We start from the raw sequence: 27870 nt of genomic DNA, 5'->3' as shown, positions 1-27870 counted from the left end.
GGAGCGCAAAGAAACATGGCGGCAGCAGCGTACGGGACGTACGTGACCGTTGGCCGGCAGACTCGGCGGTACTCGGCGCTAGTCGGCGCCACTCGGCGGTTGACCGCCGCGCCTGCGCCGAGTAGCGCCGAGTCACGTACGTACGCCGCTGCCGCCGCCATGTTGCTCCGCGCTCCAGCGCCGGTCGGACGCATCGGACGTTCTGTCGACTTCGTGCGTGTCTCGCGTGTGCCTCTCGCGTATTCAGAATTCGAATTGTGCGCAGCTACGATGTTGAGACTGTGAGAGTGTCGTCGCGAGCCATGTGAGATCGTAACAGAGGTCGTATGTGTAAAGCGCGTACGAGTAAAGTGTTCGCGTGCGCGTTCGAACAAAGTGTTTGCTCGAAGGGGACGTTCGGTACAATATCGCGAGTGCCAATTAAGGGTGCGTTCGGGAGACGCTATTAACGCTACCAGCATCAGTCCATCTTCATTACGCATTAAAAGTAGAACAAGGATAAACTGATGCTGATAGCGCTAATAGCGTCTCCCCGAACGCACCCTAAAAGTGAAGTACGTGCTACTAGTCGTTGTGCGAGCACGAAATTCTCGAAACGAATTTGTCCCCGTTCGTTGTATCTCGGCGCGTAATTTTCATTCAAACGGTTTTCCTCGGCCTGCGTTTCCACGAAGTTACGTGACTTCACGCCACTTTCGTGCCATGTTGATTTTCGTTCCGGGCAAAGTTTTCGTGTGCGCGTATTCGCTCGAGGAGTGTCGTACGCAATCCGTTCGGTAGAATGTCGTGCCAATAATTAAACTTTACTAGTCGTCGCGCAATCATACAGAGATACAAAACTCTGGGAGCGAATTGATTTACTTCTGTTCAGTGTGTCTTGACGTGCCGTACTTTTCACGTATTTTTCTAAATGTAACGGTCGCGCCAAGTGAAATTCTCGCGCGCGGCTTATGTTTTATTCGAACGAAGTTACGTGTGTGATATATTATCCGTAATATCGGGATTGCCGAATGATCGGGCGATCGTTATTAATGTGCGGTTCGACAATAACAGGATGATGTCAGCAGAAAGCGGTATCCATGTAGAGCGACTCGGTATTCTGGAAAAGGAATGTAACAGTAGCAGCATCAGCATCAGCAGCAGGAACAGCGACAGCAATCGGTGAGTGAATTTTTATCAAATTAATTAATTAAATTTATATCATGTATTACACATTTATAGAACACGATTATGCACATTTGCATAAAAAATTTAAAATATAAATGCATATAATTGTAAAATTTACGGGTATAGCATGAAACAACCAAATAAACGTGGACATAGCATAGAAGAGACCCAAAAAGTCATGCACATTACCTACGGGATTTATAGATATTTGACTACATAATTCAATATGTACATTTTGTGCACATAGAGGCGCTGATGGATGAAAACGCCTTAAAACGACGCGATGACCGCTCTCAGGGGCTCAATTCTTGAATTTATTCGCAAGAGAAACGTATGCGCAAATACCCACTCCAACAGAAAAGTGCAAGTTTATTGGTTAAAGGTCATACGATAGCCAATAAGGTTCCAACTTTTCTGCAAGAACAGAATTTGCGAATACGTTTCTCTTGCGAATGAATTCAAGAATCGAGCCCCTGGTTCCTCTCTGGCACGCATGAACTTATGGAAAACCTGATGAATCTCGAATAGAATAATTGTAAATATGAATAAATTGAATATATAGAACGCGATGTTTTTATATCAATATCTTAAATTTTTCTGTATAACTTTTAAGTACCACAATGTACAGATGACAGAAAAATTATCATATAAAAAATTCCAGAAACTTTCTCCTTTCTACGAAAACCATGTCCTCGAGATCGGTCAAAGATTAGGTCGTCCGCTTGAAAATGGCATAAAACATGAGGAGGCGTGCACTTGCCATTTTATTTTCATTATTATTTCATTACTTCTTGAAATCCAAACACATCTATTTGCTATCGATGAATTGATATATTTATATATATTTATATATAATAAATATCGCCATTATATCCTAAAATTAACAAAATATCTTTCCTTTTATGTTTGTTATCTCCCTTGGTCTAAAGTGTCCTTATTTTTTATTTTCTTTTTGCTTTCTGTTTTTAAAGAAGCTTCTCTTTCTTCCAAAGACATCTTTTTATAAATTTAAATGCAGTGTATACGTCGTAACAACAACCAGCCTTAGCCAATAGTTTATCCATTATTATAATTATAATTATTATTATTATTACTAGTACTACTGTATTATTATTATATTATCATTATTATTCGAGAAAGACGTTGCAAAGCAGATAAATCAGGTGAACGATGTAACTGAATCGACTATGTATAAAGATCTTATATTACTAGATACGCCTTCTGACTAAAATCAAGATTTAATAAAAACTGTGTCCTTATGTTTCCGTCTGCACTTTGTAACACTTTCAGAAAAAATAAAGATAGAAGAAACAACACATTAACTGTCTCCTTCTATCTAAAGGGAAAAAGCGTATTTGGTAATGTAAGATCTATAACTATATAAGCCCTTAATGCATACAGACTCTTGTGAAAACGTTAGGAAAAAAGTAGACGAGAAAAGAAATACTATATTCAAGGACCTGGTCACGCGGTTACTTCCTCGTTCCTGTTGAGATGATTATCTGCTTAGAAAACAAAGAAAAAAAGGAAGAAAAGAGGAAGAGAAAAAAAATGAGACATATTGTGTGTTCATTAACAATCCGAGGCTGATTATTCAATAGTATCTTTCTAATGAGACTAAGTTTGATAATACAACGGACTGAAAGAAACCTCAGAAGAAATAAAATAAGATTCATTTTTCTCCAATTTGATTTGCATGAGATTTTTACAAAGACAAAGCGGCACGCACGTTTGCAGAGTCGAAAAAAAGAGTCACACAGTCCCATCAAAGATATCCTCCTCCTCTTTCTCCTCGTAGAAATCTAGCATTTGCCTTCTATTTTTTTTTCTTCTTTTTTTTCCCTCAATTGAATCACAATCGCGTTGGGGCGCATCGCGAGCAAACTGATCAAAATATAACCGAGCGAAGGATGAGAAATTAAATTTAGCCAACAGTCGAGACTCCGCAAATTCGCCCATTGGAATCGTGTATATCGGATTATGACATCAGAGAAATAAGAACCGATCTATTTTCGTTATATGTTAAGATGTAAATTCGAAGAGAGTAAGAAATTTGTATGCATACACATAGATCATTTTTTTAGAATCTAGTTAAATATATTAATGAGTATCTTTATAACCCATTAATTTATTTGATTTAAATAACAAGTACATGATACGTCATTAATTTATTTCTTTTTATTATATTCTTTATTGTAGATATTACATTCGTTATATTCGTAAAAAAAATCATAAAATGTTTCATAGAAAATAAGAAAATTGGATATTCGATGCTTGTTCTTAAGCGAAAGAACGGCAATTCAAATAATAAGAGTATTCGTGCAATTTTACGCTTCTGATATCATAATCCGACGATCGTGAAGGACAGGAGGTCAAATTCGTTTGCGAATTTCATTCCCTAAATAAAACGAAGAATCTAATCTCGCTCTGGCGCATTCGCTGTTCAAAATCACTACTACTAAGCGCTGGCGGTAGTAACGCGTGAGAATTCTCGCATATCTGACAGAAAAAAAAAGTAAAAGAGGAGAAATCTGTATATAGAAAGAAAGAGTGCCTCACACAGACATTCATAGACGAGAATCAGCAGCAATAATGTCTCCTGTATGTATTACATCGTCGTAAAATAGAAATTTGTAGAAATCACTATGTACGGCTAAATGTCTCAGTTAAGTAGACATCATCTGACGCGATCGGGAGCCGCACGAACGAGTCAGGGTAGGGTGTAGCGCACGTACGGCACCTCGACGTCGTTCCCGTCCTCGTCGTTGCAACACAATTCGAACACGAGAGCGCGCACATGCGGCTCGAGCTTCTTCTTCGACACCTTCTTCACCACTTCCGACATGAGCAGGCCCATACGTTCCTGGCACTTGGGCTTTGCCATGAAGAATGAGTACAGCATGCAGATACCTTGTGATAACATTGTCACTTCCAAATTGTGGTGTTCTTTGAAATAATCGAGGAACTCCTTTAGCGTCAACTCGCCTTTTACTTCAAAACGGTCCCACAACGTCCACTCGATGTCATAGTACTTGAGCTTGGGGGCAGCGATCGGTTCGCTGAAACCGAAGAACGGTAGCGCCAGATTCACAAAGCCGTTCTTGTACAGCGACAAGTCGCGCACACCACGCGTCAACTTGTACAGTTCCAGGCAGACGAGGCCGGCCACTACCGAGGTGGTAGTGGCGATCGCCGGGATGATCTTACCGGCGATCAGTTTACTCTTATGCCGATCCGCCGGCGAGATTTTATAGTTGGTGGCACGCAAATTTGACGCGGCGACAATGAAATCTATGTGGAAGTTAGTGTCGTCGTCCTTTTCGAATTCTTGCGGGTGAATTGTCAGGCCGTTCAGCTCCTCCATCTTCGGCAGTTCCTCCTGTAGCTGCGTCAATCGTTCGTGATCGATGTTGCCGCTACCATTCGACACTTGTACCTAAAAACATGGTCAATCTTTTAATTCTCTTTCAACGTTGCAAAATTACACTAGTTAAAAATTTCTGGTTTAAAGTATTTTTAATATTTAATAATTTCTAGATTATATAAAGCTATTAACCAAATTTTGACTTTCTTTTACTAAAATTTTCAAGAATTTCTAATTTTAAATAACACTTGATAAAAAATTTGTTTTCTACCTGTGAGTCTGTTTCGGCGATTTTTACGCCAGATTTTGGTGTGAAGTCTGGTACTTTGACAGTAGCAAGAATCCTGGCGACCTCTTCTCTATCGCGATTCGTAGGTATTCCATAAACTTTGGCCTTGAGATTGGCACCGGCAACAATGTAATCTATATGTAGGGGGTCATTAACATCAAAGACTAATGGCTCTGGACAGCGTTTTGGGCCGGACCAGAAGGGCTGACCGCTCGAAGTCACTTGCTCGGGCGGAAAGTTGAATAACAGCTGACGAATTTGATTGCTATATTGTTCCTGCCAGTGGCAGCGAGCCCATGCCACGCAATCAGCGAAGTTGCTCGGTCTCTCATCGACTAGCGCCGTCTTGACGGACTCCAACACCTCGAGGGGCTGCACACCGGGCAACTTGAGCGTCCGCTCGACAAACTGTGGGTCGGAAATGTACTGCGCCGCGTTTTCTGCTGACTGACGGAACAAGCCTTCGAAGTTGTCGCGTGCCCATTGTAAAGTATGTTCGATGGCATTGGGGAAATTTTTGAGAGTACAGATGGGAATGCTCTTCTCCGGTGGGTCCTGCGACGAACTGTATGATTCAGTGAGGAACGGCACCACTACCTGGGTGTTGCCCTTAGTGCCAAGCGTACCGGATTCTAGTAGGGGTTTACGATAGTATACGCAACGACGATCCATATAAATACGAGCGTTTACGTTGTCGAGCGCGTTTGCCACGCCGTCCAGCACCTCGAAGAAATAATCGTTATAGGTCTTCTCCGTTTCCGGGCACACTCGATTCTCGTGTGCAATTACATTCATGTCGGGATTCATGCCCTTGACGACTCTGGCCGCCGTCGACGATTTAGATTGCTGCACGTCCGACGGTCTGAAGAGAAACTGTCGATTCAAATTGGATTTTTCGATCAAGTCCATATCTGTCACTGTGACACAACCATTCTCCGCGCCAACGCCGATCATTGCAAAATTCTTCAATAATTCACAACCGATTGCGCCAGCACCGACCACAAAGTACTTCAAGTTGCCGATCTTGGATTGGAAATTCTTGCCGAAAACAGCCACCTGAGAAAAAATATCAAAATTGACGATTATACTGACTAGTAAATTTAAATGTTTTATTCATACATTAAAATGTGATTATCAAATTACTTTATTATCAATAAACAGTTTAATATTCATTCTTTATATTCTATGAAATTAAAAAAAATTTAATCAAATATTAATTAATATCACACCTGAGAATCATAACGAGATCCCGTGGCACAGCAATCCTCCTCGGTGAGCTCTGAGCGGTCAGCGGGCAGACATTCGATGGCATCGAAGTACAACCATTGATAGATAGGATGGAACTTGCCGGAGCAGGCTTTCATCACTTCTTGGGCAACGATACCACCGATCGTAGCGTTCATAGGATTCAAATCGCCAGCAGCCACCTTAGCAAACGTGCGCAGTAACTCGTCATTGATCTCCATATCTCCAAAACCATAGGCGCTCTTGACCTGTTCGGCAATGGCGATAAATTCACCGGCATCTGACTGGTTCCATGGTCGCGGCAAAGTGCCCCTCTCGGTCACGTACTGATGCAGCGTTATAAAGGCCAAATGAAGTTGTTGCGGATAGTCAAATTTGCCGAAATCCGTGACGAGAAACTTAGGTTCATTCAGGGCCGTTTTCAATGGATCGAAGTGCAAGGTTTTGGGCATCTTCACCTGGGTCACGATACCACCACGAACATACTCGGAGAACCTGACAATATTCGTTGGATTAGATCGAGGAATTTCAACAAAATAAAAAATATTGCATTAATTATAATAAACTATTATTGTTAATTATTATTATCAAACTTGGCCGAGCAAGATACGCGTGATCAAAATTCCAAATTCTAGTAAGACAATAGCTGCCTGTACCTGGAAGTGTCGCCAATGCTGAAAGTGTATGGCCCCAACACTTTGATCTTGATCGGCTCGCACCCATTCAGCTCAGTCATGCCCTGCACCTCGGAAAATGTCACGTAGTCGCCGTCCTCCATGCCATGACGAGTGTCATCGAGACACGTGACGACGCCCTCGCTATCGTGAGAGATGCTGGCGATCATCGCATTCACCGGTGGCTCGCCATTCGTGTCCACCACTGTAAACGTCTTGCCAAAGTCGCAGAATACCTGCGAGAAGAGGCCGCGGGTGTCGGCGAGTATCAGGGCAATGTCGTTGGCATGAGTAATCTGCGAGATACGCAATTGTTCAGCCAGCGGTGTCTCCGTCAACACCACTACCTTGAACTGTTGGATGTACGCCTCAGTCAGCGGACCAGAATAGTGACGAGTAGGCACGTAATTGTTCAACTCTGACAGCCGTTGACAACACGCCGCCGCACGATTCTTACCTGTCGAGCAAATCCAGTAAAATGTTGAAAAGGATAGTTCTATTATGCATATTATCAATTAATTATCAAACTGAAATAATTATCAAGCTAAAATAATAGTCTAATTTCGATAATATTAACACATGATAACACTTTATAAATGATAAACTTGGATCACAGGCAAGAATATTTTTTATAAATTTAAAATTATAAATTAAACAAAATTTTAATTATAAATTTCAATATTTTTAATCTGCTATTCAAATTTTTTAAATATTTGCATATGAATTAGACATTTAATTTTGCCAAGTTGTGTGTATTAATTTAATACATATATATATATCAATATTTTATGCCTTTAATTTAACGTATTGTTTAATATATGTCTAAAAATCTTTTTTTTATACATTCTAACTGGTGCCTTAAAATCGACACAAAACAAAAAGTATGTTATTGAAGTATGTTACTGAAGTCGCTCAAGTGATATTTTGCAAGGCAACCTTTTCATGATGACTTGCATTAATAGTGTGTACAGTTTACAGTTTTGCATATTTTTATTAGATCCCAAGAACAATGACAACCATGTTAACTGGATGATGCAATAGAATTATAACTTGCTCAACAATAACAAGTTCAACAATAGCACAACAACTATGCTTTATCTCAATTTGAATCTTATCATTCCATAGATTAGAAATGCATGGGCTTATCGCCGGGAATCAGAGCCAAATTTCTGATAAATAAAAGAAGCTTTAATCTTCTTTTCCTTTTTCCTGTCAATATGTAAAATTGATTTCATTTTGAATTCATAATATGTAACACCACCTGTGATATCAAATTTCATTTTCAAGGTGAAGAGTCAAAACAACTATATATATGTGGAGAACATTATAAACTTTTTTTTATCTATTCTTTTTCGAATAACATGATACTGTATTTTTCTTTTCCCCAGAAAACCTTTTTCTTTACGAGAAAAAAAAATTAAATTAACATATGCTACATTTATATAATATTGGTTTTAAATCCAAGAATCTTAGGATTGACTACGTGAAGAGATGAAAAGAAAGGCGCGTGCTTTTCACAATCTTCAGTGTGTCTCACGTGTTTCCGACCGGCGTTATTCCGCGCGCTTACGCTCTTCTCTCTCTCTCTCTCTCTCTCTCTTTCTCTTTCTCTCACCTACGTCCGCCTCGGTGAGATAAAACTGCGAGCCCAGATCGGCCAGCTTGCACACGGCGTGGTCGTGCAGCGTGACGGACTTGACGCCGCCGAGGATGACGTTCTTGGCGATCTCTACACCAAGACCGCCGAGGCCGGAGATGAGTACGTCCGAGGACGCCATGCGGCGCATGGCGTCGTGTCCTAGGACGTAGAGCTGCCGCGAATACAGACCCTCGTCGATCTCGGCGGGCGCCCGGCCGCCGGCGCTGCTGCCGCTGCTGCTCGTGGAGCCGTTCTTCGCCATGTCTACGTCCATCTCCGCCACGTTCGTCGTCGTCAGCTCGTCGTCGGCTCCTCCCGTCGTGCTGGCAGCACCAACGCGTCGCTTCTTGGCTGGGGGATCAACGGAGCTCTCCGCCACCTCAGCACTAGACATCGGAGGACTTGACGGACGTGTTCACGGGGTCGTCGGATTATGTGCCGTCGATTATTTCCCCTGATTGTGTCCCCACACTCACTCTGTTTCTCTCTCGTTCTCTTTCGCTCTCACCCTTCCCTCTTTTTACTCCCTCTATCTCTCACGCTCTCTCCCTCCCTCCCTCCCTCTCTGTCTCTCCTTTGCTCGCCGCTTCTCACGCCCGTGCCGCGCACACGGCTCGCCGAACCTTCTCGGAATGCACCTCGGCGCCGACGGCGACGACTCCAGCACTCCGGAACGAATACCCAGCCACAGACACGCTCCGACCAACCTCACACACTGCCACCGCCAGCGCACACACGTCGCCCCCACCACTCTCCTCTCCCCGCCGTTCCGTTCCTTCGCTCCCTGTTCTTTCGACCGCCACTGCCGCCCGCGCCTGCCCGCGCCGCAGCCCCGCGAACGCCCTCGTGTCTGCTCGCGCTTACTATCTGTCACCACCTTCGTGTCGAGCCACTTCGTCAATCGAGCCACCGCCGCTACTGCCTTTGTCCCTCACGCCGGAAAAAAACTACGAAGAATTCTCGCGCCCGTTCCACGTTTCCAATCTCGTACCGACTACGGACGACGCAGCGTGCTCTCTCTTCTCCCCACCCTCGCCCCTCGCGCACCCTACCATTCGCTGTTGCTACACGGATTCGTCGATTCGCTTGTCGCTCGTCACGTCATGTCTGCTGCTGCTGCCCTCCGAGGCTACCGCGGTCGACTCTGATTGGACGCGCCACGGACAAGGAAAACTGACGAGTTGGCGCGCGCCGACGAATCATCCTATACCTTTCGCGCGTTTATTAAATATCCGATACTTCTGCGGGCTTCTTCGACTTTATTCGAAATAAACTCGAACTAACTTGTAAATTATTCAACTGTTGCGCAAACGTTCTTCAAATGTAGCCTATAACATATCGATTTTAATTTTCCAAAGAAAATTTGATTATATTTTTTATTTGGATTATAATTAAGATAGCCGCGATTCTTTTTCTCCATGAACGAAGATAATAAAATTAATTTTGTAGAATTTTGTAAATTTTTACTTGAAACAATTCTCGTACACGACAAGCGTTAATAACGTTGTTATACACACAATCTGTTCATGGTAGCAGATCTTTTTATATCCTTTCATATTTATATCTATGTTTCAATAAATTTAAAGTTGTTTTTTCTTTAAATGAAGACAGTGCGAATGAATAAGCAAGAAAACACAAATTCTTAGTGCTATAATCGCTTTTTTTATTTGTTACAAACGCTAAAGATAGAATAGCGCAAAAGTGCGCCAACATTTTTACAAGCATGTTCGGAATACAGGCCTAAATCTTTTCGTTAAAATAATTCTTTTTTTGTAATAAGATTTTGCTTTGCAATAAAGAGCGAATTTGCAATAAAGTTCGAAATGCGCGCGTATTTCAGCAGCGCGCGAGCGCCAATCACGGCGAGCGCTCGCGATGGCGCGATCACGTGACGTGATCGTGGCGCAGCGAGGCTCGCGGAGCGCGTGCGGGCCAATCAGAGGGCGCCTCGACAGATTCCGAGCGTTCCAGAGCGTTCCAATTCCGATTTGGATGCGGTTTAAAGTTTTTCTCGTGAAGAAAGACACGAAGTGCGGGCTTTGGCATTCTCGAGATCGGTTTGCCGATCGTGGCTTTCAGAAACACGGCAATAAAACTGCGAAATGACGACCGGGGAGGACTTACTTCCGTAAGAATTCCAAGCGTTTCTATTTTCTATCGAATACTAGAACTGACAGAGCGTAGGAAAACCGTCGACGCGTCATTTTTCGACGCGTATTCGCCATGTTGAGAAATTTAAATTTAAGATTTAAATAGAGCCCAGAGGAAATGTAAATAAAAAAGTTAGAAATTGAAGGATGTCAAAAAAATATTAAGAACGTACACGTGTTTTTGAAAGAAATGGATATAATTAAGGGAGGAAAAAACGAATCTACGCAAAAATTGTTTTGTTTTTCAATCCGCTTTAATTCGTCAATCCTCTTACACAGCTTTAATTTATCTATATTTGATTCTGTACAATTCTCATCGTCACTTCGAAGTCTTCGACGGAGATCGATATGAACTAAAACTGAGAAAGGTTTTGTCTGACGTGTGCGTATGTGTAGGAGTGTATTTTACAATTACAATATTATGAGTATTCGCATATGATCAGTGTACAAACAGGCAACGTCACTCGATATTTCTCGGAGAATAAAAAGGAAGGGAGTTTGTCTTTCTTTTCGCTTTTGCGCGTCTCAACCCCCGAGAACGAGGGAACCGACGTCTACTTTGCCGTGAATCGTCCCCCTTCGCTTCACGCCGGCTCGCCGATAGAATCGCGCGGTCTCAAAATCGCGCGTCCTCGTCGTCGTCGACGGAGACCGGGCTCCCGAACGCCCGCTGCTCGTCCTTGCTGTTTCCCCCGCTGTTCCTTTTGTTCCTCCCCGTCCCGCTGGTCCGCGACTTCGACCTCCGTGCTCGCGGCTCCGTTTCCGCGTAGAACGAGGGCGAGTGCGTGATCGGCGGGAAGGGGACGGTGGGAGCGACCGAGTCCGCGGAGTCGGGGGCGGAATTGCCGCCCTCCTCGAGGGGACCGCTCAGAATCGAGTCGGGCGAGCCGTTAGATTGCCCGGCGGTGGTCATGGTGGTAGTGGTGGTGGTGTTGGCGGTGGTTGTGATGGTGGTGATGATGGTGGAGCCGTCCGCGACAGGCAGGTCGCTCGATCTCGACCTCGACGGCGGAGGCTTGCCCTCCTCAGGGACCGTCGAGGTGCGCCGCAAGGTCGTCCTTTGACCCTGACTGTCACCACGTATGTCTTTGGTTAGTTTAGTCGGCTTTGCTCGGAGTCAGGGTGCACGAGCGGCGAGCGTCAAACGTGATACCACAGAGAACGATAGGGTGTCTCATCTCTCGCAAGAGATGTTGAATTCCGGGCCGGAAAACTCATCTTGCTTCGGGTCTTTATGATCGAAATACGATGCGGCTTGTAGGCGGCCGGGTATAGAAAGAACTTCTTCTTGAATGTAGGTTATTAGATTTCTATTAACATCCCACACAGAAATATTTATACATCGTCCGTACAATGTGCTTTGTTCGAAATTTGAAGAATCCTTCGGTCATGTACAACTTAATCTCAGAGAAAATTTTTCAAAATGTTTCAAATATTTTCAGAACTTTTGAAATGTAATTTTATAATTTTATAATTTTTCCCAGGAAAATATTTCAGATTTTTAAATATAATTATTAGAATATTTCAGAGTTCACATATATGAAAAATGCTAACAATATAATAAGATATAGATTTTCTTTAATATTTCTGAAATGTACTTTAATTTGTGTACAAATTTAAGTTTTCATTAGATACAGTTTCACTAAAATACTTAAAAATTTAGTTATGGATACAGATCTGAAAATAATTTTGTTGGAATATCAAAATAAATATGAAAAGATGATGAACAATGCTGCAAAAAATTTTGACATAGCAACAAGTTTCAGGTTCTAAATTATTATTTTATCTATTAAAATTATTTTCAAGTTTATATCTCTTTCAGATATCTTAATGAAACCGCCCTTACCGTGCATTAATTCAGACTCCGTATTAATTAACGCGTTCCGAAATAAAAATTAGACACGCATCTTTTTTCCGAAGAAAGAAATTTTCGAAAATTCGATCGCAGCTATGAAGACACATGTTCACTAGGTATCACGTTTGATGCAATCATTCAACTCAGGTTTCTTACAAATTAAGTTTACATTTACATTTATACTCAGGCACACGAAAAATATATTTCTAAAAAATATTCTCTTTAAGTTTTTAGAAAAAAATATATATTATAATTTTAAAACAAATTGTAATGACACATATGAACATAAAATATATATCAATAGACATAGACAAAAGTTGTATTATAATGAAATAATTATATAAGAAATAATTTAATTATTCAATTGTTGCGATAATGTAACTAACACGTTTGGATAATCACGTTATCCAAAGGCACTAGATTAAGCGACTAAATTAGATCGCGGGAAGACCGAGAGTCACTTACTGATTTGTTTCCGATGATGAGATTCTCTGTTCCGGGCTGATCATAGACCGATTGCTGTTGTCCCACGAATTGTGTCGACGGTGATTGCTCTTGTCCTTGTAGGCTTCGGCAATGTTATTGTAACTGCCGACAATCCTGCGTTTGTCGAGCTCCTTGAGCACCTTCTCTGGCATACCGCCAGTTGATCTGTATAGTCCACTACCGAGTCCACTACCGAGCGCATTCTTAAATAGAACCAAAAAAAATACGTATCGCGCAATTGAGGATATTACGATGTATTTCGAGCACCGTGAACGCCGAGGTCAGGTTCTAAAAACTCTTTTAAGACGCTTGATCTAATAATAACTAATTTTTAATTTAGTGAGAATTAATCTCACGCGCCAGTACAATATGTTTGTACCTTTGAGAAGGAGTATACCGGACTAGGTGCTGCGTTCGGATTCGTCCAGACGTTGGTCGCGCCGGGTACATCTTCGTTGTTATCGTTCAACAATTCCGCCGAATACGAGGGTCTCGCCGGTATAATGGGCGATCGACAGCACACCCTGCGAAAATGTAAAATAATATAAAATACCGTATCAAAGCGTCAAGTTTAAGAAAGGGAAACTGAAAGAGTCGAATCGCCACTGCTTGTGAGAATAACAAAATTTAGACAGAAAAGATTTAAATCAAAATGTTTCAAAAGCGCTTATTAATTTCACAAAATTTCGTGCAATAAAAGAGAACAGTTTCGCTTGAAGTATTTAAAAATTGAACTGGCTGCACATCCGAAAATAATTTTATTGGATTATCAAAATAATTATGAAGGCATGCCAATCATTGCTAAAACAAGCTTTAACATTTTAGCAATATTATTTTGATGTTTCTAGTAAAATTATTTTTGGATCCAGCTTAAATTTTCAGACACTTTAGCACAAGATCGTTCTTTCCGCGTTTTAGAAATTTTATTAAAATGTAAATTTATTGCGAAAAACGAGGAAAATAACATAGATAGACCTCGGAAATTTATCGCCAGACGTTAACATAGATTTGTGTGTCTCGGATATTTATTTTCAAACACACTCGCGTTGGGGAATGCCGTGCCGTACAGTGAACTTACGAATTTACATCCTCTAGCTTCCTGAGCAGCCTCTCGTTTTCCCGACAAACGAGTTCCTGGTCCCGTATCACCTGATCCCGCGTGGCGTACAGCTCTGCGTTCTCGCGTCGCAGCGCCTCGTTCTCGGTGATGTACGCCTGGATCAGTTGGCTCAGCTCCGAGCTCTCCATCTCGGCCAATTTGTCGAGATCGACCGGCGGCGGTGTCACGGGTATCAATCTTCCGCCTGCAATCGAGAACGAGTTATTTATCTTGAGGGATCGAAGTATCTTAATTTTTGAAATTAGTTATCTCAGTTTAAATTGCGACTTTATGGCTATTTTACAACACGAGATTATCGAAATATCATTTCTGCGTACATCGTTTCTTTATTTATCTGATTTACCAGCTGGATTCAGGATCATTAATTCTTTTCATATCTTATATTAGAGAAAACCAATTCAGCAGTTTGTGACACACAATTATATTATTATACGATTTGAATTCATTTCATCGCGTTTGACACATTATTGATAAAGGATTAACGACAAGCTATCTTGTAGAGATATGAATAATACTTTTCGATTCGCTGCGGTTCATATTTTGGACTTCGCTGAGATGAAGGGTCATCCTTAAATGCTCGTTTTCCGTCTGAAGTGCACCGACCTCGCGCTTCAAGCTGAGAATCAGAGCTTCGCGTGGATCCTGTCAAAGAAAAAAAAAAGAAAAGAGATTTTAGACATCTATATCCGAACATTTTTTCCAAAGTTTCGTAGCAAGTGCGCGCTCTTACCATCACTATGATGGGCTTCGTGGAGATCTTCTTGGCTCTAGCGGCATACCTCAAGGTGTTCAACGTTTCGTTGGCGTTCGAACGAGCCGGCGAAACGCAGGCGATCTAAAGGCCACGATTATTAATATCATTAAATTAAAATTATAATTGTGAAAAAAAAACCAGTTGGAATTTAAATTATTGAAACGTTTGCCGTATAAACGGCGCACGTGTTCGCGGCAACATATACTATTCGTTTATCAATCGCAAGTTGATTTGTCGCGAAAATCCGCTTATCGGCTTACCATTAACGTGACGCCATTTCCGGCGAGACTGTCGGCCAAAAGCTTCGTCAGCTTACTGTCCCGATAAGGGATGTGGCCGCCCTTCCGCTTTCCATCGCTCAAGGAAGAGATGCAGTAGCCTGCGCAAAATATCGGAAACGAAACTTTTATTTCCGCGCCAGAGACGAGAGATCAGACGTAATTTAAAAGTTGGAAAGATGTCTCTTTCGCGCCTTCCTCGGAACGATTTCGCGAAAATTTGCGCCACACGGGAGACTCTTTTTTGAGGGGGGGGGGGGGAGGGGCGAAAAAGTTCTTATCCCTCTTTCATTTCGTGATCGTAAAACGCGAAAGTGTATCGATTATTTTCCATAGGCGAAAGGCACACGTCTTTTCACATGTCAGTAACTTAATAGTCCAGCTATCGATTACTCTTCAGCTATTCTAAATAATAGAAACGCATCACGATTTCAAAGTCAAGATCTAATCTAATTTTCCGTCGATAAATGAATTCTAATCACACTATTCATAGTGAAATGATTGTGAACCGTGACGCGCGCGATTTCCATTCGGTTTACACTACAAGTAGCATAAAGAAATGTCGAACCCCGCGGGTCTATTTATAATGAATTGTATCGAGCTGTGTGTTACACGTAGAGAGAGAACCTCTCGTTCCGCCAGCTCGGATATCGGAAAGTTTTCTAGCAATTAGGATATGGACTCACCTAATACCATGAGGCTCTTGTTGATATTGTTCGCCTCTTCCAAGGTCTTGCCCTCGCTTTGAGTTTTCTTCGTCATTTCGCTCCCGGCGAGATCCACGAAATTAATTTTGCCTTGTTTCGAGATGAACACACCGTTCTCCATCTATCGACGCGAGGGGGGAGGGCGTCGTATTAGTCTTAGAAATTAATACGGATCGCGAAAAGTAGCGAAATGAATTGGTCGAAGGAAATTAATTTTGTCTCCTTGAGAGACAGGTACTGTTTAGTCATTCGTATGTCTACTGTCTATTAATTTTAAATTCTCAATTGCGCGGCAGGAAATGGCGGTGAAATAACAAATTGAACTTTTATTATCTTTCACACAAAATCCATGCACGCGCAATTCTAATGCTTATCTTGGAGTGTATTTTGTCCTTGTTTGCAAGGGAAACATGTACAATAACCACAAAGTATCGTATTTACTTACTGCCTGCTCAGAAGTTATAGTTACAGTCAAAATCGAGTGGCTTCTGCTGGAATATTCGTTCATATTGTGCGTACCGATCGATCTATTTCTCATTCCTGTGAAAACCGCGATTATTATAAAGAGCCTTCTATGATTCAATTCTTGCGAATACATAAGTGAAAAAGAAAATTAAAATTCCTTGCGAAATACAATTCTGTTAAGTACGATATCAATTCAAAGAATATTCAAATTTATTATTATACTAGAAATATGAGAACTTTGCAGATTTTGGGGACGAAATCTTAGGATTTTTTCTTTTTCTTTTTAGCGAAAGATCGCTTTTTTTCCTTAAAGTCTTACCTTCTTCGAGAACCGCTAGAAGATCGTCCAGTTCCTCACATTCGACCGTGAAGAGGTTCTCGACGAAGAATCCGCGCGTCTTTTTACTCCACCGGACTGCCAAAGGTTTCCTCGAAGTACCGGGATTCAAAAGATCTATCACCTGTTTATTCATACTCATTTATTTTCTGTTGCCGTCATTCTTATAACGGAAATTTACTCGCGACGCTATAATCGCTCGTTTCACTTGACACGTGTAAAGCGAAGGAAAAAGTTCGCTTTTTATTCTTACGACGATAAAAAAGGACGATATAATTTTTTTTTTGTTTTTAATGCGCGATGTCTTATCTATCGCCTTAAAGACAGACCTTCTCGTTATAGATTTCCAGGAAGGAAGCCTTCAGCACAAAGTTGCACTTCTCGTGTTCTTGAAGGACTTTGAATAGGTAGACGAAGGAACGGAAGACCAGACCATGGTCCTCCGAGTATGGATTCGTTTTTTCGAACTGTTATGAACAAAATTATCGAATTAACTTTACAGGTACGGAAAGATGTAATGTAAAAATAAGTCAGTTTAATGTCAGCATTATTTAATGCAAAAGTTTGCCTCCTAATTAATTTCTCTTTATTTATTTAATTTTTCTTTATTTCATCGAACGTATTACGTCAAATTAATTAATTATAACAATTAAAATTTTTTATAGCATTTAAGTGAATATGAATAGAAAAAATTACGCTTTTTTTCTCCGGCAAAATATCTCCTCGCTTCTTTTTCTTTACTTGTTGCCGGCACTTGTTCCTAACACTTGTTTCTATACTTGTTAGTGATCAGTTCAAAAGTGTAACCTATTATTTATATTTGACCTATCGAAATTTCAATGTTGCATTTAGTTGCAAGAAACAACGTAACGTGTGACTTAGACACATTATCTTATCTACGAAAGACAATCAACTTTAACCTTCCGACTAGCGATGTAGCTATCGATCGCTAACGTCACCATACGTTTTACGTATCGCGTATTATTGTCTCTTGCATTATACGGACGGACGTGTACTGCGATATGTATGCGGCGTTAAAAAAACACTTTGCATAACTGTAACTTACGATTTCTTTCAAAATTTGCGTTATTGCTTCGAGGGGGACCCAAGAAATATTAAAATTAATCTTTAAAACAAGATCTACGTGATAAGAATTTACGTGCACTCTTGTGCTAACTTCGTTAAATAGAAAAAGAGAAACAAAAATTATTCGATTTGAAATTATTTCAAAAATCCAGAGCGAGATGATTCAAGCGGAGACTTTTTTTTTCGCTTACGAGTCTCGGAGGTCCAGTCAGGGTATGCGTTTTGCCACTTCCGGTCTGTCCGTAACAAAACGCGGTGCAGCTGAAGCCTTCCACCGCCATTTCGATGAGATTTTTCATACCGGAGTACTGGAGGATATCCTCCTGCGTGGCATTTGGCTCGAAAACAACATTGTACGAGAATACCTTCGGCTTTTTGTCGCCGCTGCTCGTAACCGCGTCGCACTGCAAGATAAAAGACATGAGGTGTCCCGCTTAACTCGATCGATAGAAATATTATTATCGATAGCAAATGGGGTAATAGGGAAGGAAATAGGGGATAGTGTCAACTTCAAAAAGATCGAAGGATTTAAGACCTTCGAGAGGACGGATCATTTTACGATTATAAATTTCGCACTTACATATATCTGTCCATCGCCGGGAAATTGCACGGCCATTTCATCACCGGATTTAATTTCCTTATTACTGAGCGGTCGAACTCTAAAGAGAAGGAGAATATACGGTTGTCATAAAAATTTCAACTTATTTTAAACTGACATAAAAAAAGAGAGAGAGAGAGAGAGAGAGCAAGTTGAGTTAAATACCTGACGACGACATTAATATTGTTTTCTGGAAGTAGATGCTTGGTCGCAATTATCCGCTTATCGCCGTCTATTAATCTCTCGATGCTACCGGCCCTGAAAGGCGTAACGTTAATCTCCGTGATCTCTATTATTAACATACATTAATGAAATAAATTCATTATGAATAATAACGATACCGAGACTTTAGATCACACAAGTATTGTATTTAAGCAGTGAAAAGTGAACTTAAAACCCTTGACTTTATCCGCATGATAAATAATCGTCCGCCACTTTTGAACAAAATGATGGATAAAATCAAATTTGAAAAGTGTTGTACGTTTTTCATCGTTTCTAAAGGCAATTATCTGTGAATACATCGCGCTGCCACTTAGGCTCGAGATAGTTAAAAATCTCTTGTCAAAGTCGCCGTAGTTAAAGATCTACGTGCGGACGTTCGCGGATGGCTTGTACTTCTATAGCTAAAAATTGTACATAGAACGTCAGCGGAGGGTAGCAGTCGTCATTACGTACGTAGCTTACGTATACATACGTCGACCGTTCTCTATTATTAAACGCGATCGCCGCATCTAATTCCGCAAATTAACGGCCGTCCCATGAATGCGCGATCGCAAATGTCCGATAAGGAAATCGTCCAGTCAATCGTCCGATTGACCTCTAATCGCGCTGGCAGGCCCTTATAATTCACGAGGCACCGATCGAAGCGATGCATCGAGATAGTCGCGAGTCGATAATCGCGTGATTGGTTTAGCCCTCGCGCGTTAACCGCCGCGCGCGATTTCTTTTTCATTCTGAAACGCCGCGGCATTCCGAGAGATCTTCCTCAATGATTTAGGGCAACGATGTTGGTAAATATCGGATCGATCGGCCGCCTCGCAGCGAACGGCTCGGGATTCACGAGAAGTTCCCGTTTTTGTGCGGAACGCGAAGTACCGAAGTACCCTGAACACGAATCGCGAAGTGTTTGCGGCACTCCGCGCTGGAACTGGCTTCCTCGAAACGAGCGAATATTAAATGGCACGTGGTAATGTCCACTTTGGGGATTACGATCTACGAAAGACAATGCTCTTTGCGCTCAGCGTGGTGAGACAATAAAGTACAACGACCCCGCGCGAAAAGCAAAGCTTGTATGTAGAGTTGTCGAGAAAACCATTCCCCCTCCCCCCCCCCCGCGTTTATAGCTACACAGGGTTGAATAAGATACATTTTTCCAAATTATATTAAGTTAAAGTAAATGGCTTATGAAATTTGATTACGTTAAATTATAAAAGTTACTTTTGTGAAAAGCATTAAAGTAGATTTTCGAAATTAAATTCCAATGACAAACTACTAATTACAATACAGATCATCAAATAAACTTAATGTTATATTCGTATATTAATGAGCATATAAAATAACAAAAAAATATTGTTTTCTGCGTGTATTTTTTTTTTTAACAATGTTCTTTGGCATAAGAAAAATTTCAACTTTGAAAAATTAATAAAGCTTATGTGTTTTGAAAATAATTAGTTAAAGTTAAAGTTAGTTTATTTAAAGCTAACCATTAACAGGTTAAAAAACTGTTGACTCTTTTAATTAAAAAAAAAACTCTGATGACATACAATAATTAATTGTCTATATGTTCCTTGTAATTAGCCTTGTAAAAACTGAAACTTTCGAGATTCAACATTGCGTGCACGGTGATGTATGTTCGATAATACCCTCTTAATTCGATTGATTTGCTTTAAGCGGTCTCTCGTGGTCGCCCAAGGGGCACGAATTCGTGGAGGGCGACGTTTCGCCCTGTGCATACATGCGCGCGAGTCACGTGCCAAGGGTTGACTTTCGTATTTACATCGTCTCGCAATAATTGTAATCACGCCGCACGTGAGCACGGCCGCGCAGCACTTTGAGATCAATTTTACGACACTCGACGAGTCTCGTAAAAGCCGGTTCGTCAGAAAGAAAGAAAGAGAAAGAGAGAGAGAGACACTCGTCGTCCTCGTCGGTGTCTTTCCTGGTAATAATAATCATACGCGTACGTGGACGATAGGATGGACATACGCACTTTTATGATATAGTTCGTCTATCGATTGCGGGACCTTGCCTTGCGACCTCCCGTAGTCAACGTCGCAGCGACTATCCCTATGTACGTATACGTAGACGTATACATGCGTAAATGTCTCAACGTTGTCGCCGGCTCTTTCTTCTTTTTTTTTTTCTTTCTCGTGCACACAATGCCAAATCGCCATAAAAATACGAACGTTTGTCTCAGATCTCGAGATTTGAAGCCAATTTTCAGCTGTTCATTCAAACGTTTCAATGTAAATTATTCCACCCTATGTATAAATTCGCGATTGCGTTTTTTCACGGAGGAGATGAGCTTTCACGGCCACGGCGAAAGCAGGTGTAAAATGAAATGCGCAATTGTTATTCAAATACAGTCGCGTGTGTGTGCCAGTTAGATTTAGAACTGTAAGGAAAACATTGCCGCGTGATAGGCCGTCATTCACTGCGTTGATATTTCATAAAATATTTAATTATTATTGTGCGATTTGCGTGTCTAATTTATAATTTATCGGAAAATCGGAAAATGTGAAGGCTCTCTTTTGATCTTCAGGCCGATTCAAATATATCTTCTCCATTAAAAAGAATTCAATTAAACTGCATTAAAATTCAATTAATCACATATATTTACTTAATACACCTTGGTATCGTTATTATTAAATTATAATAATTATAATATTTATAGTATATGTTAAATGTGTTTTATTATAAAAAAAGACTAAATTAAGTTATAAGATTGATTGAAATTGAAGTGCAAAAATATTACCACAAATTATATCACTTTTATTTTATTTTAAAATGTCATAAGTATTCATATAACATTTTAATTATTTTATAATTATGTGAAACTGTATCGATCGTACGCGAGACTAATTATGAGCGAGATAGCCGCAAAGCTTCCATAATCGATAACCCACTGTCGAACCGTATAATACCGGAAACGTGGAAATGCCCGTGCGTGTGAAATGTTTTTCGTATCGATGTGTGGCGGAGTTTACACAAGCCTATATATTATAAAATCATGAATATAAGCCACAAGCACGCGCGCGCGAGTTCCTGTCCCTCTTGATGGCCGCATCGTGTGTCATCTTTGTCCCAGATCTTCGAACGATTTCCAGCTAGGACAATCTATCCCGTCCGGCCAATTTTCTTTTGCTCGCGAAACCGCGAATCGATACAGCTATTTTGTGAGCAATCTCGAAATCAACCGCAAGTAAGCGTGAAAAATAATACGCAAAGTTTATATTACATTAATTATAAATAATGTTGTAAAGTGCAGGCGTAATTTAATTATATTAACATGCATAAAGAATGATGACAGTTTGATTCATTATCAAGCAAACTTTTTAGTTATATCTTTAATTGCAGCTTTATGCAATGGTGCAACTAATAAAATTACGTGATTATTAATTAAAATTGTATAATGTTACAATTCTATACATTTTAACTTTTGCTTTTATAATTCCATAATAATTTTATATATGTAAATAAACATTTACAAGTAATGTTGCATGCTATGAAAATGCAGTTCTTAAACTCTCTTGGAATTCAAATGAAACATACATCAACGTGACGCATTTCGTTATCTTCACCGATCAGTTTCTCTTGCATAAGCAAAGTCCCGATAATTTGATGCGAGTGACCACTCAATCATGAAATATTAAGCACCGATTAGACTGTCAATTTCACTTGAATTTCACTGCTATTTCTGCATAAAAAAAAACTTACATCGATTTTCGCGCTTATCTATCAATTTCACATGTACCGTAATCATCATTTCGATATTATCGCGGCAAATCAAGACGATAAAGCACAGCGTGTCGATAATCGAGTTTTTCCACCGCGTATTTGCGCAAATGTAATATACGTGTGTCACTTCAACTTGTCACGTACCGATCGATTGTCGAAACGTTTTTTCGTCGAGGTCTGTCGTCTTTGCAGCTACATGAATCATTGGCTATTTCGCGCTATTATCGAGAAATTTTCCGAGAACTTTACGCGAAAACTTGCAATACAAATCTATCAATTTGCACGACAGTATTTTACACGTAAAATAAAACACACACGACTTTTCTAAAATAATTTGCAAAAATATTTTGAGGTAGGCTTACCAAAATTCTTATGTGCATTATTTAAATTTCTTGAAATAAAATTGACATACTAATATAATTTTCTGATTAGAATTAAAAAACGGCAAAGAAGATACGGTTTCCTTTATTTACACAATAATTTATTTACAAAGAAGAGAAGTACGTAACCTACTTCAATTTCTAATTCATTTCCCTATTATCGTTAGTTTTCTTTTTCGACAGCGCGTCGATAGACATTACCGTCAATGCCACTCGTTGTTTCAGTCACCCGTTTTTCGATTAGGTAAATTTATTTCGCGGTAATTTTGTCACTGGAGCACAATGATATGACGTCCTTCGCGCGTCTATTGTCACGCGGAAAGACGTCGATATATTTTATTACTGTCCACGGGCACAATCATTATTACACTTTTTACAAAGCGTACCGACTTTGGCGATACTATCGCTCGTAACTTTATTTGCTTATTGCTCAGATAAATCCTTAGATAACAAATTTCTGATATGAAGAAACTGTCTGTTGCAACGCTAGTTTGTTTGCGGACTAAATTGCCGGATTAACCTTGGAAAGAAATGTAATGTCACAGAAAGGATGATTTGTTAGAACGTCAAAATATAAATTATAAAAGATGTCCAAGTGCGATTAGCAAGGCTGCAAAAAATTTTGACATATTTCTTACAGCCGGCTTGAACGTCCTACGTAATTATTTTAACGATAAATTATTTTCAAGTCTATTAGAATTTAACAAAATTATTCTTTCTGTTTATAAATAATTATTTATAAACATCTTTTACCGTTCGCGCTCGGTCGCGATGATAATTTTGGCAATTTTTTTCTCGTTACTCATACGTTGGTTATTGTCACAAATGTAAATGTAGATAAAGTGAAATGAACAGTAATTTATTAACGCGCAATCACAGTCGAGACCTCGGACCTAGACGATGGGAATTTCAATGAGCAGTAATCTTCACGAAAGGAAGTACGCGCATACAGGCATCGTGGAAATCTCACACACACACATAACTCGAAGCCCAAAGCAAAGTCTAGATCGATTATCTTCGCGACTCATTCGTTCCTCTCGATTGGCAGCTAGGATACTTACTCGTTACCCTGCGAGCGTAACAGCGTACTCTTCTCCTTTCCCTTGGTGGAGCCGCCGCTCTTTCCTGGACTATTTCCTCGAGAACCAGTTCGGTCGCCAGGGCTGTTTCCTCGCGAGCCCCGTCCTCCACTCCGTCCTCCTCGTCCCTTCGACCTCTTCCCATTTTCTCGTTGGGGGCTCGGGCCGCGCGTCGGGGACGGATTTTTCACCAGCACCATTCGTCAACCTGCCGGATCTGCGCAGTTATATTAATTTTTATAATACGCGAATACTTGCTGCCAGTCCGTGGCCCGTGCGCGTAATGTCGCGGTTCCTGAAAGTTTCAATTTTACGAGCGCGTATGTAAATCATATGCAAATAAACGTAAACGTTTTAAATTTCCTCTTTTTAATACAGGGAGAGAGAGAGAGAGAGAGAGGAAAAAAAGTGAGAACGCGTTCGTATATACTTTTCAAACGAGATGTTATGGTAAACTGCTGTTTACCGTGAGATTTAAGCTCACGCCTATCTTGTCTCGAGATCGTTCCGGTAAACGCGCAAATTCGAAATGCGAAAATTTTATGCAATCACTTGCGCATTCAATAATCAACTAATTACGAGCGCTTCGCGCATTGTGCTCGATTCGATTGCGAATCCTCGCCAGGCCTCGTTTCGCCGGCGATGATAATTAGCGGTTATCGCAATTAAAGGGAAAGCTATCTCGCCGCGCTCTTAGAATTAATTTTCCTGAAAATTGTAACGTAAATAAATAACGTAAATGGAATAATAATAAATATGCGCGCGCGAAACAAAATAATAAATTATAATAAATAACGAACGATAAGTATAAGATAAAAAATTTGGCAAATGTAATAAATATAATGAATGCAGTAAAGAGATTATAACAATGCAACTGTAACTATGATTTTTAAAAAATTAATTAATCCAAGTTCTTTTCTAGATAAAAAATGATTCTCACTCTCTCAATTTGATTCTAGAGCAATAAATTCTCTTTTGCACAGTTGAAGACTTAATTAAGATCGTTCTGTAGAGGCATTGAAATCACCGGCGTGCACCGAGGCTCGCTCGAGGGATGGAATCACTTTTCCTCCGAACACGAATGACATCACGCGTCCCGGAAGATCGCGTTTTACTGCCTCGTTGAAAGTAAAAGCAAACAAGTGGCTTGACTATTAATGAAAACATTTTACGCGAGTCATTAAGAGGCAAACCGCGCGCCAAGAGAAACCGCTCAAAAAATTAACGATCGATTAAAATGACAGTCTAATCTCCTAATTGATTTACAATGTCGTCGACCGTCGCCGTCGTCCGCTCTTTAATGTTATTTCCTGCGCGATAAAATTTAATATCCCGCGAACGTCACTGACCGCCAATAAATAATAAATTATCGATTATTAATTGTTAATAAAATTAATTATGAAATATCGAGTTTTTCTCGTTTCAAATATAATATACGAAGGAAATGGGATTTTAAAATAAATTTATAACAAATCCATTAAAAAGGATACATTTTTTTATAATTAATAATTTTCAGTTGACAATTTGCAGTTAACAAATTCTAATAATCGATGCCTTAACGAACCTTAGTAAAAACAGACGTAAAACAAACGATCCCAAGATAATATCGATCCATTGTTTGCTCATCGTTAAAATCGTTAAAGCAACAGAGTCTCATTTGCTGTTATTATTAACCGCCGGAAAAAGAAGCTAAGCCCCCGAGAGCGCCGCAAAACGCAACGCTCATCTCACCCTAATAGAGCACGTAAGACTTTCATAATTGAAGAGAGCCACTTATCGAACTTAAGACCAACGTGACGTCCTCGAGTGTATAGTCGGCTCTCTGCCGACGGAAGTGCACTTACATTCGCAATTTCATGTATCGTCCGGAAAATTCCTGACACCTTTTCGAAAGAGCACCCGCAGCCCACGCGCAGCGCAAAACTCCAAGCAAAAGTCCACCCCCTTCCCACTGCCGAGCAGGCCGCGTGATTTCTTTCTCGGTCGGGGAGGCGCGATTTTACTACCCCGCGAGCGCACACGTTTCCGCTGTTGCGTGCAGTAGCAACAACCACCGGCGCCGTACTGACAGACGGGGGTGAGTCTTGACTCGCGGGTGGCCGTCGAAGGAGGGCAGGGAGGGGGATGAGGGGAGGTTTGGTTCTCTCCTATAGTCGGTGTCGCGCGCCGATCGAAAGCGACGGCCGCTCGTCACAACAACCACACACAGTTATTGCCGTCACTACCACAATGCCTCAATTTTCCACCGCCACCCTCGCGCGGCACGGTCATCGTCCACGTGGACTTGGAATTACATCATCGCGAACTTGACATCGGCGACAACAACGAGGACGGCGGCTACGACAATGATGTCGATCGACGGCAAGCGTGGGTGGCCGAAGACAGGGAGGATGTGTGTGACGAGCATTATTCGAAAAAATATTTTTATTAATTAATACTCGTAACCTCGTATGACGAAATTTTTATTCATGCTTCAGTATTCGAGTGAAAACTTTATTATTCTCCGCGGTGAAAGACATTCTCGAGAATTTTTATATAAATTGAAAATACTTTTCAAAAATTGACTGAGAAAATCTACATCTTTCCTTAAAATTTTTTTATATATGTGAATTTTAATATATTCTAAGATTCGTATAAAAAAGCTGAGAAATTTTCTAAAAGGTTATAAAATTATGCAGACATTTTGAAAAATTCTGAGAAGAATTATCACCAGAGGGTTTCTTCTCAGGAGGGAACTAGATCGCGCGTCTTTCCGGACATTAATGCGCATGGACGTGGCTACGGAAATTTGTCATCCGAACGGAAATTTGACGTTACGAGGAGCGCGATGAGCGATGGTTGCGAGTCTTTGGGATTCCCGACGTCGAATTTCCGGAGTACACGCGCAGTGCATCGCGGAGTTGAATGCACTCGATTATGCATGGAGGGTCGCCGATGTTACATCTGCAGACAAGGGGAAATGTGCCCGCGTTTCTGTCCAACTTAGACATTGTGCTTCGAGAAATAGCTTCTTTCCTTGTGGACTTTGCGCAACGCCAGACGACGTTTCTGCAATAATTTGTAACGGCACGCGGGCGTGCCGTTGTGGTAGGGCAATGGACGTTTAACTCGCAATCGATAGCCTCGAGCCAATTAAACATATGCAGAAAAAAATTAGGGAAATATTAGAATGCATATTATACTCAGAAAAGGAATTTAATTTAAGATATTTTTGACTTTAATTGTTTTGCACGAAAAGAACAATTTTGCTAAAAATTTGTCTAAAAATTTAGTAAACATGAAAGGCTGCAAAACGTTTATGCATTGTAGCAATGCAGTTTGAGTTCTACAATTATTTTGATGTAACAAAATTAGTTCAGATATGTATCCGAGTTAAGTTTTTTAGATACTTCAATAAAATTGTCCTTTCTGTATAGAAAAAAAAATCGATACATATGACAAATATACAAGAAAAATTGATTAAATTCGAATCAAAAGAATTTAAACAAAATAAGAGATACTATATATTAGAATTTTTATTGCAGCATATGAAAATTATCTATTCCGCGAATTTAATTCTATACAATCTTGCATTTCTACTTTTGACATAAAAAATATATCTGACATATTGACAGGTGTACCTCACTCATGCATATACATATTTCCATTTTTCGAAAAGTACCGAGGGTATCAAGGGTACTGTTTACGAATTTATTGTACGTGTCATTTATCTCTTCTACTTGCTTAATGACGCAAGAAAATCTCAGGCCTCCCAAGAACTTAAAGAAGTTCAATTGAAAAATTAAAACAAAAAGAAGCTGCCTTACGTCACAGATCTGGTTGCAACCGTCACGCTGCGAGAACCCGCTCCAAGAATCCACGAAACCCCATGGCCTCGCAGGACCCCGCGGGGTTCACACAGGGCACCTCGCTGGCAGACACACGCACACAAGAAAAGACGCACCTCTACAGGGGTAGAGAGGGAGAGAGGGCGAGAGGAGAGAGGAGAGAGATAGAGATGAGACGAGAGAGAGGAGAAGAGGAGCGAGAGAGAGGAGATGCTGCGAAGCATCGAGTCGAGACGAGACAGAAAGAAGAAGAAGAGAGAGAGAGAGAGAGAGAGGGAGAAAGGAGAGCGAGATGCCTGGAGCGTACGCAGGGAAATAGCTCTCGAGAGCTGGCTCTACTCTACGATCTCTATATAGAGCTCTAGCTCTCGCTCTCTCTCTTTCTCTCTATCTCTCTCTCTTTTTTTTTCTCT

The 27870-nt window shown here is 40.7% G+C and overlaps 2 protein-coding genes across 4 annotated transcripts; both read right to left on the bottom strand.

Moving 5' to 3' along the window:
- Positions 1-1912: 1912 nt before the first annotated feature.
- LOC105830296 (ubiquitin-like modifier-activating enzyme 1) lies at positions 1913-9398 on the bottom strand. Its single transcript, XM_012669532.3, has 5 exons — positions 8355-9398; positions 6722-7196; positions 6050-6560; positions 4803-5876; positions 1913-4603 (listed from the first exon to the last, which is right to left on the bottom strand). The coding sequence occupies exons 1-5, from the start codon at positions 8770-8772 to the stop codon at positions 3878-3880; spliced, it is 3204 nt and encodes a 1067-aa protein (XP_012524986.1). The 5' UTR covers positions 8773-9398; the 3' UTR covers positions 1913-3877.
- A 1362-nt stretch (positions 9399-10760) lies between these two features.
- LOC105830297 (kinesin-like protein KIF12) lies at positions 10761-25717 on the bottom strand. 3 transcript variants are annotated; one of them, XM_012669533.3, is made up of 16 exons: positions 25475-25716; positions 23613-23847; positions 18380-18472; positions 18197-18275; positions 17808-18020; positions 16860-16997; positions 16513-16654; positions 16174-16268; positions 15708-15849; positions 15004-15122; positions 14720-14824; positions 14505-14631; positions 13948-14173; positions 13249-13393; positions 12849-13072; positions 10761-11598 (listed from the first exon to the last, which is right to left on the bottom strand). In XM_012669533.3, the coding sequence occupies exons 2-16, from the start codon at positions 23828-23830 to the stop codon at positions 11145-11147; spliced, it is 2520 nt and encodes an 839-aa protein (XP_012524987.1). In that variant the 5' UTR covers positions 23831-23847; positions 25475-25716; the 3' UTR covers positions 10761-11144. The 3 variants fall into 3 exon arrangements, with proteins under 3 accessions (XP_012524987.1, XP_012524989.1, XP_012524988.1); XM_012669535.3 differs by having other exon boundaries at positions 11474-11614; positions 25475-25717; XM_012669534.2 differs by lacking the exon at positions 10761-11598 and adding an exon at positions 11621-11838 and having other exon boundaries at positions 25475-25717.
- Positions 25718-27870: the final 2153 nt, after the last annotated feature.

Source organism: Monomorium pharaonis, chromosome 11, assembly GCF_013373865.1.
Source record: "Monomorium pharaonis isolate MP-MQ-018 chromosome 11, ASM1337386v2, whole genome shotgun sequence".
Taxonomy (NCBI): domain Eukaryota; kingdom Metazoa; phylum Arthropoda; class Insecta; order Hymenoptera; family Formicidae; genus Monomorium; species Monomorium pharaonis.
The sequence above is the reverse complement of the archived record's forward strand: the minus strand, read 5'-3'. Positions and strand labels throughout refer to the sequence as shown.

Bases quoted from the DNA above. Each gene is read 5' to 3' on its own strand.
- LOC105830296 (XM_012669532.3), bottom strand. From the start codon at position 8,772: ATGTCTAGTGCTGAGGTGGCGGAGAGCTCCGTTGATCCCCCAGCCAAG. The intron at 5,877-6,049 runs GTGTGATATTAA...ATTTTTTCTCAG, and splicing joins GATCTCGTTATGATTCTCAG to GTGGCTGTTTTCGGCAAGAA. The intron at 4,604-4,802 runs GTAGAAAACAAA...CCATGTTTTTAG, and splicing joins TCGCCGAAACAGACTCACAG to GTACAAGTGTCGAATGGTAG.
- LOC105830297 (XM_012669533.3), bottom strand. From the start codon at position 23,830: ATGGTGCTGGTGAAAAATCCGTCCCCGACGCGCGGCCCGAGCCCCCAA. The intron at 16,998-17,807 runs GTAAGCGAAAAA...TGTTCATAACAG, and splicing joins TGACTGGACCTCCGAGACTC to TTCGAAAAAACGAATCCATA. The intron at 15,123-15,707 runs GTGAGTCCATAT...TATTTTGCGCAG, and splicing joins CAAGAGCCTCATGGTATTAG to GCTACTGCATCTCTTCCTTG.